This window comes from Anas platyrhynchos, chromosome 1 (genome assembly GCF_047663525.1).
Source record: "Anas platyrhynchos isolate ZD024472 breed Pekin duck chromosome 1, IASCAAS_PekinDuck_T2T, whole genome shotgun sequence".
Lineage (NCBI taxonomy): Eukaryota > Metazoa > Chordata > Aves > Anseriformes > Anatidae > Anas > Anas platyrhynchos.
Genome location: NC_092587.1, coordinates 57,791,042 through 57,812,128, shown reverse-complemented (window position 1 = coordinate 57,812,128; position 21,087 = coordinate 57,791,042). Strand labels below are relative to the sequence as shown.

General features: G+C 42.0%; 1 protein-coding gene across 2 annotated transcripts in view; it reads left to right on the top strand.

Moving 5' to 3' along the window:
• Positions 1-21,087, top strand: part of CHST11 (carbohydrate sulfotransferase 11) — a 168,661-nt gene that overhangs the window by 53,921 nt on the left and 93,653 nt on the right. For both annotated transcript variants that reach the window (XM_027449537.3, XM_027449531.3), the window contains exon 2: positions 19,189-19,274. In XM_027449537.3, the coding sequence (XP_027305338.1) occupies positions 19,189-19,274 (86 nt within the window). The remainder of the gene's footprint in view (positions 1-19,188; positions 19,275-21,087) is intronic.

Sequence of the window (21,087 nt, the reverse complement as noted above, 5' to 3'; positions counted from 1 at the left end):
AGGGGGAGGACGCGTGCACCCTGCGTGTGCTTTGCATGCAGGGATGACTCACGTCATCTGATTCTCACCCAAACTGAAACAGTTCAGAAAGATGCAGAGAGTGGGTGGCTCCTCATGTTGAAGACACAACCTTGTGTTAGTTTTTGTGCTTCCTCAATGAAGACCTTACCTGCAGCGGTGCTTGACTCGCACCATGCATGGTACCAATGTAGTGGGCATCGTGCTCGTGGCATTTTAGTAGCTGGGATGTTAATGAAGTTTAGTTTCAAAACAAACAAACACAACTCTCTTTTTAAATCCTAAGATGCAGAAGTTGTCATCCTGTGACAGTGCCTTTCACCTTGCCAGCCTGTCTTGAAGGGAAGCCCGCTGACCCATGGATGAGTCGTGCAGGTATCGCTGGCAGTAATTTATCCTGTCACGCGCGCAGCAAGGAATTCATCATCAGAAATGTGGACTCATATATTTGTAAAGTGTCAGTTTGACAGAAATACTGACAGCTGGCATCCTTCCAACAGGCCAGTAATTGCTTAACTGTGAAAAATGGCAGAAGATAGATACATGCTTTGGAAAAAGAAAATCTCAATACAGAAGTGGTGCTAATGTGATTTAATTCGTAGCTCATTGCTGTTAAAGAGTCACCTTCAAGCCTCTGGGTCTATCCTCCCTTCTCCTCTGGCAAGTGGTGTACTTTATGATGGGTCAGTGGCTGAAATCAGGTGGTTTCTTACCTTGTTTGGTCTCTGTCCACTTCCTGGCCATATTTTGCGAGCAGGGTAGGACTGACTGGGCTAAACACATTTTACAAATGTTTTTGTCAGGTTACAAAAGTACAGTTATTAAATATTCATGTCTACCGAGGTTGAAGTGGGATCTTAAATATTTAAATGAGTAATTTATGTAAGGGGAATTCCTACTGCTTCCTAAAATGATCATTTTTCATAATTTGCATTTGGATTTCCATATTCAATTAATCTAAAAATCCTATTGCGTTAGTCTTGCTCCCTTCACATGAGCTCTTTATATTAAAATGTGTTCTCAATACATGCCAGCAGGCCTGTATTTTAAACTAATTATGATTGTCATCCTTATCATACTTGATTACTTTTTCCCAAGGACAGAAATTGCTGGGCAAGTGGCACGGGGGTGGAAATAGGAGCTTTGAGCCAACAAATGTAACAGTGACAGAACTGGGACACATTACCTGATCATGAAAATGATTCAGACCACTTGCAGACGAATTGTTTCCCTTGTTAATTCATGCAAACGTGGCCTGGAGGTTAAAGGAACTGATCCTGAGATCAGAAGATCTGTTTTATTTCTAGTCTGCTTTCTGACCGTCAGCGAGTTATGAATGTGTCACTTCAGCAAGACACTTGCATTGATTTTTGACTTGTTTGCATGATGTGAGGCGAGTGCGTCAGTTTATGGCTAAATTTGGACTGAAGTGATGCTCCCAAGGTTACATAGGAAGGCTGTAAGGGAGCCAACAGTAGTGTCCAGATGTAAACTCCAGTGTGACATATAAATCATGGGTACCTTTACTTCCTTGGCAAGAATTTTGGCCCAAAGCTCAAGCCCATTGGCTTTGAAAAACACGTTCAGATTTAAGAAAAGGGCACAGGCTATGTGGTGATGGCTATGTGGAGAAAAACTGTAACTGGATTAGGCACTTCTCAAGCTAAATTGGTTAACTCTTGCCAAAGATAAGAGCTAAATAACAGCAAATGCATTAAATAAGAGCTGCTCTGTAGGAATTTTAAATGCAGACAAGCAATAATGTAGAGATTTATTTTTCATAGTGAAGCTAAGGACTGAGCATTTTTTTTTGCTGTAGCTGCTCTTGAATGCTCAGTTTTAGACATAGTATGTTTTATCATCAGCTGTGTTCTTTTATCTTTAAATACCAGCTATTTTGCAGTTTAGTAACTCTAAAATTCTTCGTGCCAAGAATAAGAGTTGTTGCTGTCACTTGTAGTGGAAGAAGGGAAGGAGAGAGGTAAGCAGTGCTGATTAACACGGGCACTTGTTCAGCGTGCCTTTGAGAAAGGCAATAGATGTTGCTGTTCTTGCTGGTACCTGGCACTTCTCTAGTTTTTCTCGCTGAAGCTGTAAAAAAACACCCTACAACCTAAGCCAAAGACTTTCAGCATCCCTGTGGTGTGGCTGAATGAAGCTGTGAAGCGCAGAGAAGTCTTCCAAAAATGTTGGGGGGGACCTGGAGACAGTACACGGGGTTAAAAGCACATGGGGCAGGAGGGTTTGCTTCTCTGTACGCTCTTGGAAGAAATCCCAAACTAACCTCACCCTGTAGCTCAGCTGTGCAGTTCCTCCTACCAAGTGGCTCTGATTAATGGACTTGCTTCAAAGTGACATTCGGACCTGACATGTGGAAAACAAATCCTGCCTGCTAGTGACCGTTCTGCTTCGGTTTCCATATGGGTATGATCCTCAGTAGCACCTTTTACCACAGTGATGTTTTGAACTCTACTCTGAGGCTTCCCCCATGGTTTTTGGCCCAGACCCAGGCCTGTGCTGTAAGGGGGGTGTTTTTCTCCCCGTGGCAGAGAGCAGACTTGGGATGTTTTCAGAGAGTGTGTCCGGGGCTGGCAGCCTCCCGACATTGCCTTCAAAGCAGCTTGGATGGACGTGGGTCAGTCACAAATTTGGCTACAAGTAGTTATGCAGCACCGGCCGTGTTTTAGGAAATAGCTATAATTCAGGAAACAGCCATAATTCGGAAAAGCTGCTGTGTTCAGAGCTGGATTGTGTCATTTGTATTTTGAATAACCTCCTTGCTGTGACGCCATGTGAATCCTGTGGCACTGGTACCAGTGAAGGACATCAGTGAATTACAGAAGTAGGGAATAAAGTGGACACAGAGTGGAAAGGCTGGCACTTAAGAGAGAAAGGTTATAGAATCTGGCTTTTTTTTTTTTTTTTAGCCTTTGCACTTTTTTTTTTTTTTTTTTTTTTGCCACATTGGTGCAGTTTTAACATCTTGTTTTTACTTGAATTTTGTCATCCACATGTTATGCTTGCTGTGGGCAGTGGAAGGCCATTCGTGTGTCAGGCATTTCCCCCCTTTAATCCTGACCCAAGCTTTGCAGCTGGGAGGAGAAGCGGTGCTGGTTGTGTGAAGGAGCTTGCAGAACCTGGTGCACAGCTCCTTCCGTGTTGTGTCTGGATGCTTGGGAAGAAAAATGCTGTTTGGGTTTGGAGGAACCACTTTGGTCACTTGCTTGTCAGTATTAAAGTCTGTTGGAGTGTCTAATCTCTCCTTTGAAGGGAGCGAAGAAGTCTGTGTTTTGTTTTGTCTGTGGGGAACAAGCAGATGCTGTTTGAAACAGTGCCTATTCTCCCAGAAACGGAGGGGAAAGGAAATGAAGTCTTGCGGTTTTTCCTTCAGTGTTGTCCTTGCAATAAAAAACTGTGATGTAGCTTGTTGACTTTTTGATTAGACAAATAGCTCTGGGAAAACCCTGATGCTGGAAACCCTTAGTCATGTGCATAGCTTAATTCTGTGTTTTGTCTGTACGCATAGCTCACAGATGAAGGAGAGAAACCCTTACGTTTGCTTAGGACTCGCCGTGCTTTTGTTTTGCTTCCCCTTTTCTCTCCGTGCCCTGTGTGTGTTTGTTGGGATTGGCTTGGGTGTGGGCACTTGAGGGTGGGGATGGCTTGACCCTTAGCTGCTTTTTGGAACGAGCGTGTAACACAAAAGAGAAGTGAAAGGCGGTTATGTCAAAATCTATTTGACCCATGGCAGCGTGGTGGTGGCCGTGATGCTCTGTGGACTGACAGGACAGAGCTGCAGGGAGAGCCAGCAGCCTTTTATTAGGCAGGCCTTCAAACACCGTGCCCTTCGGAGGGTGAACACACTTTGAGGTCAGTTTGGTGAAGCCTTCACACCCTTCATAGGTATTAGGGCTGCTCTCCTCCCTGTAAAGGGACGTAGGAGAGCTGCAGCTGAAACAGTTAAATTGTCCCGACGTTGTAAGCAGCAAACCACCTTGTATTTTAATTCCCCCACAGTATAAGGAGGACATAAATGAACATCTGCAGTGCACGGAATTAATCTCGTTCATGTGGGAGGATCTAAATAAAATGATGGGCTACCTTCTCTCTGCACTCTTCTTTGTTTTGCAATTACCTCAGGGTGATTAGACGCTCTGATGTTTCAGGTTCACTCCCATCTTCATCTACATCCTTTGCAGCCTGCCTTATTTTATTTTGTGAACGATATAAAGCAACAACAAAAGAGAATACAGCTGATATCTTGAGCAGCACAATTAGTCAATGCTAGAGGTTTGGATTTTTTTTTTTTTTGATATGCACATTCAGCTTTCATTGGAAATTAGCACACATTTTGAGGAAACCACAAGAGCAACATACAGCTAATGTGTTTTCCACAGTGTTAATGCCAATGGGGTTATCATCCTGGGATCTTCTCACTTTCTTTTGCTTTTGGGGTTGCTTCATTTCACGAAAACGTTCATAGCTGAAGTAGAGGTATGAGGCTGTCCTCATTTCTGGGGCTGTGTGTATTTTCCTGAAATCTTTGTTTTTCTCACCCTGATTTTAGCAGGAGGGAAGCCTTAGTGGGACGCCTAAATTTCTGGTGCATTCTCTTATAAAGTAACACACAAAGCCTTGGATTATTTTCCATACTCACTGCCTTTAATTGTATGAGGGGATAATTGGGTTTTGTTTAAACATTTGAGATACAGAATTGAAAGTGAGTGTATAAAAGGGAGAGGAAGAATTGCTATTTGTTGAGAAACGAGAAAGCGCCCAGCAGCATCGCTGCTGAACCTCCAATCTAATCATGCCTTTGTGCGCCTGCAACAACACTCCTGACCTCGAACTCTGTCATCTTTCTTAACTGCTGAACTACAATAAAAACAAAACGCCAAGTAAAAACTATAAATACAAACAGGCATGCCTCATGGCCGCCCTGTGCTGTAACTCTTGTCCTTGTAATTTTCCTGCCTCTGAAGCCTTTTGTTCGTTCTGTTGTGTTTTGTGTGTTTTATCTAATTTAGGGCCTCTGCGTGGACAGTGTCTCTTAGGAACAGACGGAGAGTACATCGAGTGACAGTGCTGGGATGAGCGTGGGGATACCCAGATGGAGGAAAAGGGGCACCAGGCTTAGGAACGGGATTAAAACCCTGGAAACTGGGGGGGATGCATGGGTGGGAGCTATTTTCTGGTTCCTCTTGAACAACTGAAGCCAAGTCCCCAAGCCATGGCCACCTCATCTCCCCTGCTACTGGCTGTGGGGTGGCCAGGTTAGGTCTTTAGTGGGGTCTTCCTCAGCTCATGGCTTTGTGAGCGCATTAGAAGGGAGCTGGGGGGTGGTAGTAGCCTAGAAAAGCAGAGGGGAGAGGAATGGTTAGCAGGGGATGAGCCTATAAGACTGGTAGGGCTGTGTGGGGGCAGCAGCAGAACGCTGAAGGAAGTAATTCGGTGACAGAAAAAAGGCAAGAAAAAGTTAGTGAGTAGAGGATAAAGATTTCAGAAAAATGAATAGATTTTGACAGGAAAAAGGTTATGTCAAGAGCTTGATTAAATAGGAGAGCTAAAAAGTAGTGTGTTCTGAAAAAAAAAAGTTATTAAATAAGAGACGGCTATTATATGCAAAATTCACGTTGCCATTTTCTCTGAGTATTATTTAAACTTTCAGCTTGCAGACTGTGTAATGAAATAGGCATAAAAAATAGAGAAGGAGAAGCCAAAATGATGGTAAAGCGTCTCTGAACAGTAAGACATGACGCAGCGTGTTACAACTCTTGACAATGAAGTAATTACAAGGTAGAAAAATGCCAGTATCTGGTGGTGGGTAAAGCAGTGGTGTGCTGTGTCAACGCCAATAATGCATGGGTATATCCACTCGTGGATGGGTGTAATACAGTCACTCAGATCATACCTGCATGAGTAGCTGCACCTATGCGCACAAACGGTGTCCTTCCCAATTGAACAGAGTGCTTTAACAGCTTTGCCTGCTGGGACTCAAGCAGTCGGTCTCAGTAAATCTTTCTTTTCCCATAAGCAGTCCAGGTGCATTTCCTAGCTCGTGGGGAGGCACAGGTCCATTCGCATGCGTGGAGCTGAGGTGATTTATCTGAGCTTGGAGGGGGATAATGTAGCAAGCCTTTACTGTAAGCATGAAATCAAGTAAGTTTTTTTCACTTGTTGGGTTTTATTATTTAACAGAGCTTTTATATATATGCCTCCTTAGTAATGGCTGATAAATATTTAATCATGACAAATGGAATTTTCAGCATAAAATGTAAGGATTACCCCAAAAGCAGCAGCAGTCTGAGACTGCCCCTTCCAGGTCACCCCTATCTGCCACTCAACTCAGTGGCTTGAGAAAGCATCAGCTAAACCATAATCTTTATTATGCTTTATATCATTGAGTTGAAAATGTAAAATATTTTTGATTAAAAGGCGTTTTCGCTCTTTCAGCTTACAATAACTTGTGACAAAATTAACCCATGCAAAGTTGAGATCAATGCAATGCTCTAAAACATCACAGAAACCTTCTCAGTAGCCTTGAATGATTAAAGATAGACAACCAACCTAAGCATTATCTACAAATAAATTTTTAAAATGCACTTTCCAAGCCGATGACCTTCTTTGTTTTAATGATACAAGAATATCTGAACGTCTGAATTACTCCTATACTGATCCATATGGAAATGAATAAACCAAAAGCTAAATTGGCAAGTGAATGTATATCAATCTGGCATACATAATACTAATTTAAAAAATGTTTCACAGTTTGTAAAAATAGCTGTAACTGGGAAGTCATCACTAAGCAGATACACTTCCCATGAGATCCTCAGGGGGCCAGCTTTTGGGCTGACGCTAGTTCAGTGCTCTTCTTTATGACCCAGAGAAAAAACATAGACATTTATCGATCAAGTTTTCAGAGGACACAAAAATTAGGGCTGTGGTAAATGGAGAGGAGGAAAACAGCATGTCAATAACAGAGAGCTGTGAATACTTGGTGACTTGGGCGGCAGCAGACAGTATGAATTTTAATAAGGATGAACGTGGAGAGGAATTAAATCTAGATGATGCTTACTGAGCAGGGGACTCTCTTCTGTAGAAAGGGAGGTCTGGAAGGGGTGTGAGCGTGGTGGTTAACCAGCTGGCTTGCAAGGGTACCTTGGTCACAGTGTACAGATTCCTGCACAGAGCAGAGAGCTGTGGCCATGAGCGGGGGGACAGCCACAAAACAAGGTCCCATGGCTGGAAGGTGGCTAGGTAGTTCAGATTAAAAATGAATATGTTTGAGGAAGAGGGTTTGATGTCAAATCAAGGCAGATTTTGTGTTCCTGGCCAATTTGGAAACAAGATGAGTTGCCTATTTGAACGATGGCCTATGTCTTAACTGGGTATTCTTTCAGGGAGGTCTTCTCTGGTCTAGATCATAATGGGTATTCAGACCAGATGCTCAGAGTTGTCTGTTCTGGTTTCATACTTGATGCATCTCAGCAGTGATTCAGTTGCAAGGCAACTGAATTCAGTGGCCTCAGAGTCTAGGCAGTGGAGAATGTGGATTTCAGCAGCCATACGAGTAGACTGCACATGTTAAGGTAAGAAGTACAGAAGAAACATGAAAAATAGGTAGCGGCTGCAATTTTTTTGCTGTGTGGACTTGCTCTTGCTTTGCATTAGCGTATGTGACCATTAAAGGAAAGATAAAGTGAAGCACTGGACTGTGCCAATAAGTGTAGGATCACAGGATATGAAGCTGCAGGATATCTCTAGTCCAGCCTCCTGCTCACAGACGTGTCAGCTGCGAGGTAAGACCAGGCTCCTCAAGGTCTTAAAACATGGAAGGATTTAAAGAACTCCAGTAATACTGAGAAGAAGAGACTTACTGAAACTGTACAGGTTTTTGCAATCCAAAAGTTTGGATTTATACGTGATGTGGATTATTTTGTGGGGAAATTAGCATCTGTTTCATTACAATTGTGTGAAACAGTGTTAGTGAAATTGGAAACAGCCTGAACCATCACTCTTACATGAACTCTTCCCTGAGGGTTGAAAGCATTCACTTTACTTCCTTCCCCTCTTGTTTTTATATTCCATGTGCATTTCCCGTTAGCTTTCAAGATGAGAAAATCTCCAAGCCAGTTCTGCTAGCAGGCTTATCTTGGATCCTGTTGAGATCTCAGCTGGTAGCCTCACAGGGAGCAAGGGTGGTGGTGGTGAGCTGTGGGGGGAGGCAGGAAAGAGGGGATTGCTTTCTAGGACCCTCTTTATTAGTGCTTTAAGCAGTGCCTAGGGAAGACCAAAATATGTATATGCTAGTAAGTCCATGTAAATTTTTTCTGGGCTGGAGGAGATATCTCACAGGGTTGGTACAGTCTTTCACCCTTCAGATGTCTCAAGGACCCTCCTGAGAAAAAAATCTCTATATGGAGATCTCACAAGGATGCTTTCCTTTAGATTCTTTCTCCTGCTGTTTCTAGTTTTCTGCATGAGACCTCACAAAGTGAAAGAGCAGCTTTTTTTTTTTTTTTTTTTCCCTTTGGAAAAATTTCTACGGTTCTAAGGTCCCATCTAGCAGTTTTGTTGCCTGCCCATCTCCTTCAGAATCATGCTGTCAGAGCGATCCTGGATTTTTGGTACTTATTGATCACAAGCTACAACATTAGTAGAAATTTCACAGTGAGTTTGGCAGGCTATTAGTGACTGAAAGTGAATGTTATTACTTTGCATGCTAATTAGGAATTATTATTATTAACATTAAAGCTCAGATAGATATCTAGTATTCTGGATCCTCAGAAACTGGGCTTCAAACTGTTATGAGATTCCTTCATTCCTGTTTAATCCAGGTGAAAACTACTTGCATAGTGGTTATTACGTTATTATTGCATTACGTGTATTAAAAACCTTTGCTATGAAGCATATCCATGACATTTGGAGGAAAAATCTCAGGTGGAGAAGGAAGGAAGAATTTCTGGTGTTTCCAGCATCCTATTTGGTAGTGGTACCAGAAAATGCATCTTCTGTAACTGTTGCCTGTTTTGATTCTCCTTTAAATGCTCTGTTTGGAAGCAAAAAATCTGTAAGATCTCTCCTCATTCCCCTTTTTCCTCTTGGGCGTGCCCTTGGGAGGAGGAGTTGGTGTGCTTGGCCCATCCACTCGGGTATGTGCAAGGCATAACAGCATTTCCTGGCTGCAGGCAAAGTGCATCACAAGGTTTTAATTGAACTCATTGAAATGAAGGGAGCAGTGGAAGGAGATAGAGAAAGGGGCTAGGACTGCTGAGAGATAAGCAGCCACTGAAGGCTAACACATTCCAGGCAAGCACGGCTCTGAATGGTTTCCTTGTGTTTGGCGAATGTCTCCTTAGAGAAAGACAGATCCAAAGTGCTCCGTACATCACCCGAGGTTGGTTATAAAGCTGGGCTCTATAATGGAAATACAGATTATGCTAATTGAGACGAAGTTTTATCGTGCTAATGTGTATTTTACTCTTCTGTGTGCTCAAGTGCAGTGCGGGTCTAAGGGAGTTGGCAATGTCCTATTCATATGTAAAATGTTTTGAGGAATCTGTGGCTTGGAATATTTCAAAACGACCGCTTGAAGGGATTCTTACATATGAAAGCAATATTATCTGTGTACAGCTTGTTGCAAACAGGGAGAGAAATAAGAGTGTGTGAAAGCATCTTCCCAGCCTCTGCGTGTGGATTTACGGATCCTGCTGGAGGAAGGCAGGAGCATGGCAGAGCTTCCACCAGGAGATGGAGGAGAGGGCGCCAAGGGGGATGGATGTGGTCCAGCAACACTGTGCAGACCTGGACCCAGCCAGCTGAGGCAGAAACCGGCTGCTGGAAAAGTAAAGGATGTTGCAATGGAGTTGATTGTTTTCTCTGTGTCTTGGGATTACTTGGAGTTGAGAAGTATTAATCAGAACAGACTCCGGTAAGGTAGTAAGATAGCAAGGCCCAGCTGTGCATTAATTATTAGTCTGGACATTTTGCAACTCAGAAGATCAGACCTTTACTATCTCTGGTACTCTTACTCCTTTTAATATCAGCATTTGGCCTTCACGTTGCCAAGGAAGTTGCATCCTTATTTTGTAAGGGGTCATCTTATCCAACAAGCTGCTGCCGTAATCCTCTTTGACATTATGAATGACTGCTCTGGAAGTGATTACTGCAGGATTTCATACTTTCTTTCCTGCTTACCGAATTTAGTGTAAAGAAAGTTACGGTGCATAAGCCACAGTAAAGACCCACATCAAGAGGATGTGATCTCACTGAAAATATCAGGGGCACTGCTTCAGGGGCAATAAATCTTTGTCCATGTGGGCATGTTTGTAGAACAGAAATCACCTGTGTCCATCCATTCTGCTTGTGTCAGGTCAGGTGTGCATATGCAGGTAGCATTTCGCCCTGACGGTCAAGCTGAGGCCAAAAGATGGAGCATTTATGCTTTGGGTTAAAATCACTGCAGCAACTTTATTTTCTATTCTGCTTGTCTTGTGAAAAGACTTTGCTGTGCCTTTTAGTATATCTGTAGCAAACAGGACTTTGTGTTTCGTCTTCACTGCACATCTGTTGAGGAACAGCAAAGAAATAGTAGCTCAAATAGACTGCAGCTGCAGCAGCCATCTTTCTCATTTTGACCTTGATTCAAGATAAATGCTTTTAAAATTACAGCTTTCTAAAGAAACCTTCCTTCTTTAAAGGTTTTTCTCTCTCGCGCTCTGTTTTTTAAATGAGCTCATACATCATATTTTTAAAGTAAACTGGGACTGACGGTATTATGGAAATAGAGGGAAATATAGAAAAAAAAAAAAAAAAGAAACATCTTCTTATGTTTTAAGACAATGCAAATGTTTTTTCCCTGGACTTACATTTACATAGTTTTCTTTTGAACTTACATCAGAGAAATGGGATATAGCCAACTATCTACAGGCTTGAAAACTTGGCTGATAAGAAGAACTGAGTAGAGTATTCAATTCTTTGCTATAAAGAGAACCCGGAGGCAGGTACGCCTGCTTGTGTTGTTATAATCAGTATCTAGTAACTGGGGGGAGGCATGTTTGGAAACCTGTAAGCTTCACTAGAAAATTTACAACCTTTCCAGATTATTGCAGCCTCATTCTTCAAAGAGCAAAGGAGCATGGCTAAGTTGTAGTGGAAAAGTAGGAAAAAGTATAATGACTAGAAGCAGAGTTTTTCTTTTCTCTTCCTTCCTTCCTTCCTTCCTTCCTTCCTTCCTTCCTTCCTTCCTTCCTTCCTTCCTTCCTTCCTTCCTTCCATCCTTCCTTCCTTCCTTCCATCCATCCATCCATCCATGCATCCATCCATCCATCCATCCATCCTAGATCCACAATGTTCCTTTGTGCATATTCATATTACGTATTTCTTTGTGAAATACATATGGTTAAAATTGGTCACAATTCCTTAGCCTCTTACTTCCTTTGTAGGGAGTTCCTTTTTTGGTATAGAAAAAAAAAGGAAAAAGGAAACATTATGTGGATGGTAAATGTGTGTGTGTGTGTATATATATATGTAAATAAATATATATAGTTTATGAAGACTTAGAAATAATTCTAGGAGACCAGAAGTAGACCCTTTTCAATTTTGGGATATCTGGCATTGCTAACGGATAGCGTAAGCCTGGGAATACAAAATGATGAGCCTGCAGCTGAGGAGGTCAGCAATCCATCCAGAACTGACCCGTGAAATATTTCAATGTCAGGGAATCTGCATTTCATGCTATTGAAAACACTGTTGTATCAGACAAGTTCTGACCAATTCTAACACAGTCTGCCCTCACAAAAACTCCTTGCTGCATTAAAACAGCGTGTGCCAGTGTGGGACAGAGATGAACAAATCAGAGCTCTTCTAGTGTGAGAAGTAAAGCATATGGGAAAGTCTCTTGATGTAGGTTTGTGGATAATTTCATGAGACTTCTAAAGAAATTCCACATGGATTAACATTTTTAAAAAATTACTGGAAAAAAAAAGTTCCTCATTGTTCATTAGCAGGAAAGATGCTGTGTTAATTTATGCCACATGCAATGTCCGTAGGGTGGCCCGGGATCTAAGTCTCTGCATAATTTCACCCAAGGATATTAATTTCCCCACTGTGCCCAATTAAACCCATCCCCATGCTAATCTGAGAACAAATAGGATAAAATACAAATTTGTTTCTGGAAATTTGTCTAAAGCAAAAAGTAATTAAATCTCTCTCTATTCTTTGGAGGGCATTTACAACCTTTGCAATTAGTGATTAGAACTTAGAAACAAATGTTAAGACTCACTTCCTTGCTGTGCCAATATTTCTTTCGTGCAGCTTCAGCCATCAGCCCATGTTGGCTTCCTGGTCAGTGGAAGAAGCCACCCCCAGAGGCATGTAGGTGAGCCGTCTCTGCAGCTGTGGCGGAGATGGAAGTAGGTACTTAGAAAAGAACCTCAGAATAGACATCTCACTTCTGAAAATGAATGTGGCCTGTAACAACTGATTTGCTTTGTGCAAGCTTTTAACCTCAGTGCCTTTCTTTTTCTGAACTGTGAACTGAGAATTATTGCTTCACTAACTCATGGTCTCTGAACTAGTGACTTTGCTGTTCATGTCAGCAGAAATCATTCCACCACTTAGGTGTTGACCTTCTCTTCATTTTTCATCCTTCACTTTTATTGTATCCATCCACAGTCTTATTCCCGTAGGTGTCAATGGTAGATGAGTGGGAGTGGAAACAGCAGAGGAGGATTGGGTAGACGTGTGGAGTCAATGAACCTGTCTTGCTAAACCAAAATACATCATCCCCATTCCTCGGGTGAAGCTCTGAAATATCAAGCTTTTGGGATTTTTCTTTGCCATGTCCATGGAGCATGTAGCTCAGCAAGGTCTCTCGTTTGTCCTTGGGGCACAGTGGTGTTACATGTGGTAAGGTGATCCGATCACAGGCTTTTGCTTGTTTCTCACACTGAATAAAACACTGTGTTTCCTGTTACTATAAGGCACAAGTCGAAATCTGGTTCTGCAGTAATGTAAAGAAAAAATATGGTTTCATTCTCTCCACTTAAGACTTTGGCATGCTCATATGCAATACCTAATCTGATTTTTACTTTTCAAAAAGAGATCTCCCAGCCTCCAACAAAAAGGCTGCAGTTTAGCCTTAGGAAAATGAAGGAGTCCAGACAAGAATCCTGTCATAAATCCTCGTACCTGTAGTCTTCAAATCAAGGACCAATAATTTAGTCTAAAATCTTCAGCTGAGTGCAGCAAATCACAAGGACCCAAACATCCCATAACGTTACTATCCATCCGTTGATCTCTGTGAACTGTTGCTGAATGTTCATAAATGAGTGCCAGAGAGCTATCTGAAATGCTGGTACTGATGCTGCGGAGCCAGAGCTGTGTGCCAACATTTGCATTCAACCCGCATGCTCCTGGTCGCTGATTAAAAATTAACCCTTTCATCCTGTTCAGTGTCCTTAGCCTGATTAGTCTGTTGAAGGGATCTTAGGAATTTTAATGAAGTTTGAAATAGGGTAGTCTTTATTTGTGCTGAGTTTCTGATTTTGTCTGCAATTTGGACTTGGCTAGAGGGAACTCTTGCAGAGCAGATTGTTGTAAATTATTACAGAGGGCTTGTTTTCCTGAAGTACAACAAGACAGTTACTAATTATGAGCTTGATCAGTGTGATTTTAGCAAAGGATCTGTGAAGTACGTGTAGAGGACTTTCCAAATTGCAAAAAATACAGTCCAAGAACCTCTGACAAACTGGAAAAGGGTGGTTCCTCGGGTCACTTACTTTAACTTCCTCCTGAGTTTCTTCATGCTTGAAGGGTGTTACGTGTGCAAAATATTGCCAGATTGAGACTTGCTTGGTCTGTATTCAAATAGTGACCAGTTTGTCCTGAACATAATTCTTGCCAGTACAGGTGGAATGGTGGTTTTATAATGTCTTTTACAGACGTATGCTTGTGGTTGAGCTATGGATGTCTCAGTGTCTCTGAGAAAGGTGTTCGGTGTAGTGCTTGAATGTGTATTTCAATGCTTCATCATGTGTAGCCAGATAGAAGTAGTCTTCTCTGCTGCTTTGGGGTCATATCAGAGGACAAACTGCGTCAAAATCTTCAGCCCAAGAAAATCTCTAAGCCTTCAGAATGGGTGTACTTGAATCACTCTTACTTTGCATTAAAAATTGAGGAAGTTTGAGGACAGTAGCATGTTTGAACATATTAAAATGTTCTGATGCCACTATCTTGCCTGGGCCAAGCTATGCTGATTTTTCTGTCTTGGTTGGGTAGAGTGCATTTGGTCAATGATCAGCCCTCACCCAGTTGTGTAAGGCTCTAGGGGAAAGTACTAGCTTATGGACCCGCTCATTGCTGTCAGTAAGATGTTGCTCTATGGAAAGCACTAACCCTGGCCTGCAAATGTCAGTGGTTTATTTCTTTAAAATAAGAATGGGATCACATTTTCAACAGGAGTCTCAACATACTGCTCTCAATGCCATATCTCACATTTTTTCCTCACAAGATGTCTTATATCCCAAAGAAGTGGAATGATTTATGTAAACAGCTTTCAACAATGCTGTATTAGGGAATTTCGTCTTTGTACTTTAGACCAATGAAAACTTAAATATTGATATGTCCGTGGATTTTTTTCTCAAATATTTGTAATATGAGAGAGTTAAGTGAGGTGGTGAATAGAGGTGGTGTTTTTGCATTTATTTCTTGTTGTCTTGCAAACCAGAAGTAAAAAGAATAATACAAGCAAAGTAAATGAAACATTACCAAGTAGGAAAGTGGTTGTTAGATAGCAAGCAGGGAACTTTTATAGTACAGAAGTCTTGGAAATGGGAGCATTTGACATTTACTGGATTGTGGGATGGTAGTGGTATAGGTGCCTGCTGAATTCATGCCCTCAGCGTTTCAAATGTCACATTTCTGCAAGTACAATGAAAGAAGTGGCAATTACTTTGTGTGGCTCTTACTGCAGTGTCCTTTGTTACTTGATTCAGCACAGACTTAGGAGAAATGGTTTCACTTACGCTTCTGGTGCTTCATAAGAAGGTGCCCTTTTGGATTCGAGTCTCGGAGAGTTTTGTTTCCTATGATTTTTTTACCCCTTTCTCTAGGTAGTCCCAGTGCTCACATACTGTTTCAGGCAAGTAATCTGCCTAGAGAAGTGTCACCGTATTCCCTCTCAGAGTTTCTCTGTAGTTCCTGAGAGGGAGAGGCAGAAATTGCAGTGGTATGGATTCTTTTTAGTATTTTCTCCAGCTGTTGTTCATCCTTTGGATATACCAAGGACCTGCCCTTCCAGGACCAGGTTGTTGGTCTCTCTCTCTCTCCACCTGCCCCCACTATTCCAGGCACAGTTTTTTTTTGCCAGGTGCAACCCAGGGGTGACACCTCCTTAGTAAGATGCTAAGATCTAATAGGTGCCTCGCTGTGTGCATCCACTGCATAATTTGTAGCCCTTCCCTTGCTCTGTCAGGTTCAGTGCCCGTGGGACGTGGGGAGGAGATGCTGGTAATCACACCAAATGTTGGACCATGGCAGGAGCTTCAAAGGCTGCCTGGTCTGGATGGTGACCAGCGAGCTCTCGGTATGCTCCCAAGCTGCGCCTTTCCCAAAAGTGATTTTGATTTGAAAGACATACATTTTAATTTGTAGTCATCTAATGGATTGAGATGGTAGGGAAACCTCTTTTTTCTGTGCAATCCTAGAAGTTTTGACTGGGTAGCACTGTGTTCTTGTGCTCACTGCAACTCACAGGTGAGATGGCTTCTCTTAATGCTGGTGGGCCCAGGTGCAGTTTTCTAGAAGTTGTACATGGATGCTTCTGTTCTGAGGTAATACAAGGCTGCTATCTATTTATATATGTGTGTATATGTACATAGGTAATTATTATATTGATAAGCTTTCAGTTCAGCAGGGCTGTTTATCTTTCTTTCTTGAGAGACTAGTGCCTAGATGATGTGCTCTCCACAGTTACTATTAAATTAATGAATATTGATTGGGCTGATTCTAGTGAGATGGACCGAGACTGACTGCATTTTGGGCAAATCATTCCAGAAGAGGGAAGAAAGCTGTCCTTACAGTTCTCATATTTAAGTGACAAGCTAACAGTTCATTCAGTTGCCCAGTCCTGGCTGAATTCAGGGGACTGCTGATTCTGCTGCAGTATTAACACCCCTCTTTAATCATTCAAGGCATTATCTACTGTTGTTAGCTGCTTCACGCACGTGGTGTGTATGAACGGGATCTTTTAATCAGTCCTGGGAGCCACGCGTGTGCACCACTTACCATTAGATTATAATTAACTATAATTATGGATGGAGATCAGCCCAAACCATAAAATGTAGATTTAGATATTTACTATGTTAATAAGAAGATTTGGTGAAGATAAAGGGCTTGATTTTTATTTTTCACTATCACAGTAGTGTGAAGCAGTCTTAGTCAAAATTAATATAACTGCCATTTCCACCCATCTTATGGTTTTCTTTCTGCAGATTGCTATAAATGAGATTCAGGCCAAAGAGGTCATGTCATTCACGCAATAAAACACTGCCTCAGCGAAGCCGAGATGATAGAAAGCAGTTTGTAGAAAACCTGGGAGGTGTGTTTGTCCATAGGTGTGCCAGAAAGTCTTCTGTATAAACCTCCTTGATAATTACTCACCTAAGGACAATTTTACAGAAGGCACGAGTGGGATTTCTGCTCAGGAAGGGGGAATGTTCCCCTTTGTTTCAATGCCATGGGTACGTTGCAGGCAGGAGCATTTTCCAGGTGTGCGCAGCGGTGCTGAGTACAGCTGCACCAGCGCGTGCTGCTGCTGCTGCCAGCAAGCGCCGTGCTAAGCTGCTGTGCTGCCATGCGAGCTCCACAGTCTTGTTCTCAAGGCTTTATTGAAGAAACAACCCAGTTAAGCAATGCTGGGAATCATAAAAAAAGATTTAATGGTTTTTATGAGTAAGGTTCTCCATTAGTATTTAGCTTTTGCTGGGGAGACAGCGGCTTTTGTTTGCTTGTTTACGTTTGGGAATCAAATCTCACACATTGTGCAAATAATTTAATCTTTATGGCTGCTGCTGCTGCATATAAAGTGTTGTTGTGTCGGTACCTGCTGGTTAAGTGAAGCAGGAAGGGATACATTTATGCACGTCACTGTTTACTGTATTTAATGGAAATGAAAAGTGAAGTAATAAATTAGGGAACAATATTCTTCTTCAGTTTGGAACAAAGAGGCGGTGTTCCAGGATCCTGGTTAATCAAAGCTCAGTGACCTGCACACGCTGAATCTTTCCCCGCTCTGGTATTTAAGTGGAAATGGCATGTTTGGCTGTTGACCCAAGGGCTCCGTTTTGGAAAGGTCTCTTGTGATGGCGAGGGGGCACCAGAACGGTGGTCAGGGCCCAGCTCCTAGTGCCAGAGCAGGAGCCAAGCGTTTGGGACAACCTCTAGGGGTGTCTCACATCCTCACTTTAGTGTCTTCTTCCTAAACTACTTCCAGACCCTGAAAGCTGACATTACTTACGTGATATATATTTTTTTTAAGCTTTAATAGTTTTAAATGTTTTTAAAGTTGACATTATGAAGGCTCATTGTGATTGCTTTGCTGTTGTGGCAATACTGTGCCGTGTGTCTAAGCATTCTCGGAAGCTTATCAGGTATTTAAACATGTAAATGAAAATTATAGCCTCTAACAACATCGCTGTTCGAACTGTGAAGAAAATCAAAACATTTAGCCTGTTTGTTTACTAAGCACATACGCCCGAGTCCTGTTAGGGGATGCAGGGAATCTTTGTTTGCTCAGGGAAAAAGCGACACGACACTTTATTCGATGATTACCTTCGATTTAAAAATAGATACGGAGTGAGTGAAGGAGACTATTATGTCTCCGGAGTGGAGCTGTGTACGGTGTTCTGTCTCTGCAGAAACTTTTACACTGGTTCATGCTTCTTGACATATCGATTATCATCATGTACAAGCCCTCTGTTTTAAAGCACAGCTTGACAGTATTCTCCAGCGCTCGGCCTGACACCTGCAATAGCATTTCTGTCAGTGGTGCAGTTCACAGCTGTTTCTACAGGACACTTCGGCAGTTTCCTACTAAAAACCTGGCAAGTGGTGGTAAAAGCGTGCCTGACTCTGCTTAGTGCCTCTGGATTCCCAGCAGGACCACCTCCTCTTTACTGCTCGCATCTCAGTTATAACTCGATGAGACAAGTTTCCCCTCATCGTGATGCCTGATGTGGGCATCTGCCTGCCTGATGCTCCTTCTCTAGCTAGCACAGCAAGTGGGGGGCAGAGGAGTGGTTTTTTTGGGGGGGATTTGGGCCAGGTGAGATCAGAAAGGCAGCCAAGCTTTTGTTTTCCACCCTAGTAGGGTGTAGAGGGTGGTTGGAGCTGAATAGCTTCTTATTTAGACTTTTCAGACTATGGAGGGCCTAACCTGAAACTGGTGATCTCTGTTTCTGCTGGGGCTCAGATCGAAATTTCTCATGGAAATGCTTCTGGATCATCCCTTTGACAAAGCCTTTAGTTTGAAAGCCTGCTTGCCTCCAACTGGAATCCCATAGCGTATGTTGGTTTTTGGACCAGTCAAATATTCAGTTGCAATGCATAGAGCAAAATATAGTTGGGACAAGAAAGTGCGGGAATAACTGATTGTATATGCATCATGTACTGCTGAGTGTCTGTTCAAGGAGAAACCAAAGCTATAGGCCAAAGCTTTAAAATCTTATGTTTTAATATTAGGATCCTGGATACCTTTGTATTTAGGCTCAGAGAGGCTCAAACATTGCCATTCAGAAATGCCAATTATAGGAGTTAATCTGACTGCTCCATGATGATCAGAGGAGCAGGTACCTACCGCGAATGAATTGAAAATCACATCGTTTTGTCTTTGTTGCCTGTACCAGAATTTTGGGCCACCCAAGCTGAAAGATGTTGGATAACAGCTTTTATAAGACGGGAACCAGAGAGCTTTGTTTCAGTAGTTTCCATGGTAGATCAAATATTTAGCTCTTGGACCATTTCTATGGAAAGTAAAATTAGTAATTAAGACACAACATTGGCTGTGGAATCCCCTGATTTGTCAGAAAATGTCTTCTTGCCGTAGGCATTGCAATTGGTTACTGCTAACCAGTGTTGCTAACCTGTATTAATTTCAATTTCCCCTTGCAGTAATGCGTAGAAATCCATTTGGGATGGACATTTGCTGCCGGAAAGGATCCAGAAGCCCACTTCAGGAACTGTATAATCCCACCCAGGTGAGTGTCTTGTGGCTATAATCAAACTTTCCAGTCCAGAGTACAAATACAGTCTCGCTTAACTTAAATGTGTTTTGGTCTGTTTTATATCATTTATATGCAGTAGCTGCCATCTGCTTGGAGGAATGATCCTCAGGCCTCCAAAGCTGAGCCATAAAGTTCTACAGTTTGAGCTAAATGCCTGATTTTTGAAGGTTTTTAGTTGCCTAATGATGCAGACTCCTTTAAGTATTTTAGTTAGGTACCTAAAAGCCTTAAGATAATATCTTTAGATCTCCTAGGTACAAGCTAAGGCATCATAATTTAATTTGTCAGTCAATACACAGAGGGGCAGGGTGGGGTGAGAGCAAGAGTAAGTGACGAGACGTTCTGTGCATGAAACAGTGAGTGCAGGAAGGCAGAAAATTACAATAATAATATATGAAAATTATCTGTATGGTAGCCAGCTGCCCTTCCTGTCCTGGTTCATTTCTTGTATGAGGTTGAGACAAACACAGTAGCTAACATGTCCTTACTCTACGCACTATTTGACACCTGATGGTCTTGGTGGGAGCCTACAATAATCTGAGTTCTTGTGACAAGCAGTGCAGGAAAGTTATCTGAAATTTGTGCTCCCATTTGTTCCTCTGGATCAATTTATTCCCTACATGTGGGTTGAATTGGCACATTCAGGAACAGAATTTCCTGTTGGCAACTGAGAGGAAGTGCTGCCATTGAGAGAAAATGCCAGCTGACTATTAAACATATTTATTAAGGTTTAACAACCGCCTATTATATATTTATACATCAATGAATACATTGAGTTTTACTAAATTGGCTGTTAAGGAAAGTGACTATCCCAATAAATCTAACTTGTTAGATTTAACAAGGCAGTAAATGTTTTAAATACTATTTGATTATGAAGAGACTGACTATATAGTGTGCAAAATGAAATCTAAGTGATTTAAAGTATTTATGTGAAGAATTGACAACAACTTAAAGATATGTGATATCTGATACGTGGTGGGGTAAAGCTCCATTTACTTGATTACGCTGTTTTTATGAACATACGCTGACTTACTAATTCAATTGGAATTCTGTGCATGGCTGGGAACATGAGTTTATCATACTAATATACTGGCCTTTATTGACCATTATAGAGTTAGTGTTGCGTAAATGGAAAGTGCATGTAAAAGCCCTGAAGAGGAGCAATCAAATGCTACAAAGGAAAAATATTAGAATTTGCAGGTTAAATTTAAAGATTTAAACACACTTTGCAGATGATTGAGAAAGGCGGGTAAGGGAAAAGAGGCTGGTCATTTAATTATTCTCTCTGGGGTCTGCAGTGTGTCATTAAAATCTCCTTGCCCTTTAATACTGTTAATGGCCATCCTGTAGGAGAGAAGCATCCCCATCCATTGAAGGGCTGTAATCCCAGATCCCTTGCAAGCTTGGCCAACTCAAAAGGTTTTCTGAGCTTCCTGAAGCAGGGGATGCAGCTGGCAGCTCCCTGACTGCCTCTCCTTCATTTCGGCATGCCCTGACCAAGTAAAGCGTTGGCATGCCTTTCAGGGCTCTCTTAGGAGGCAGCCAGAAAAGTCAGTGTTTGAGTAAGTGCAGCATTTCTTGCAGCTGATGTCATACTAAGCAGATGACGGTTTTCACACTGAAATGTTTCTGTCAGCTCAGTGCCATCCCTTCTTATCAAACTTTTTAAGTTTTGTTTCTTTATTTGTTTTTAGAAGGCATTTGCTCACTTTTTGGATGGGGTTTTGCATTCTGCACTCAGTGCTGTAGGGACTAACAAGGCAAGCAAGTGCATGCAGAAACAAGA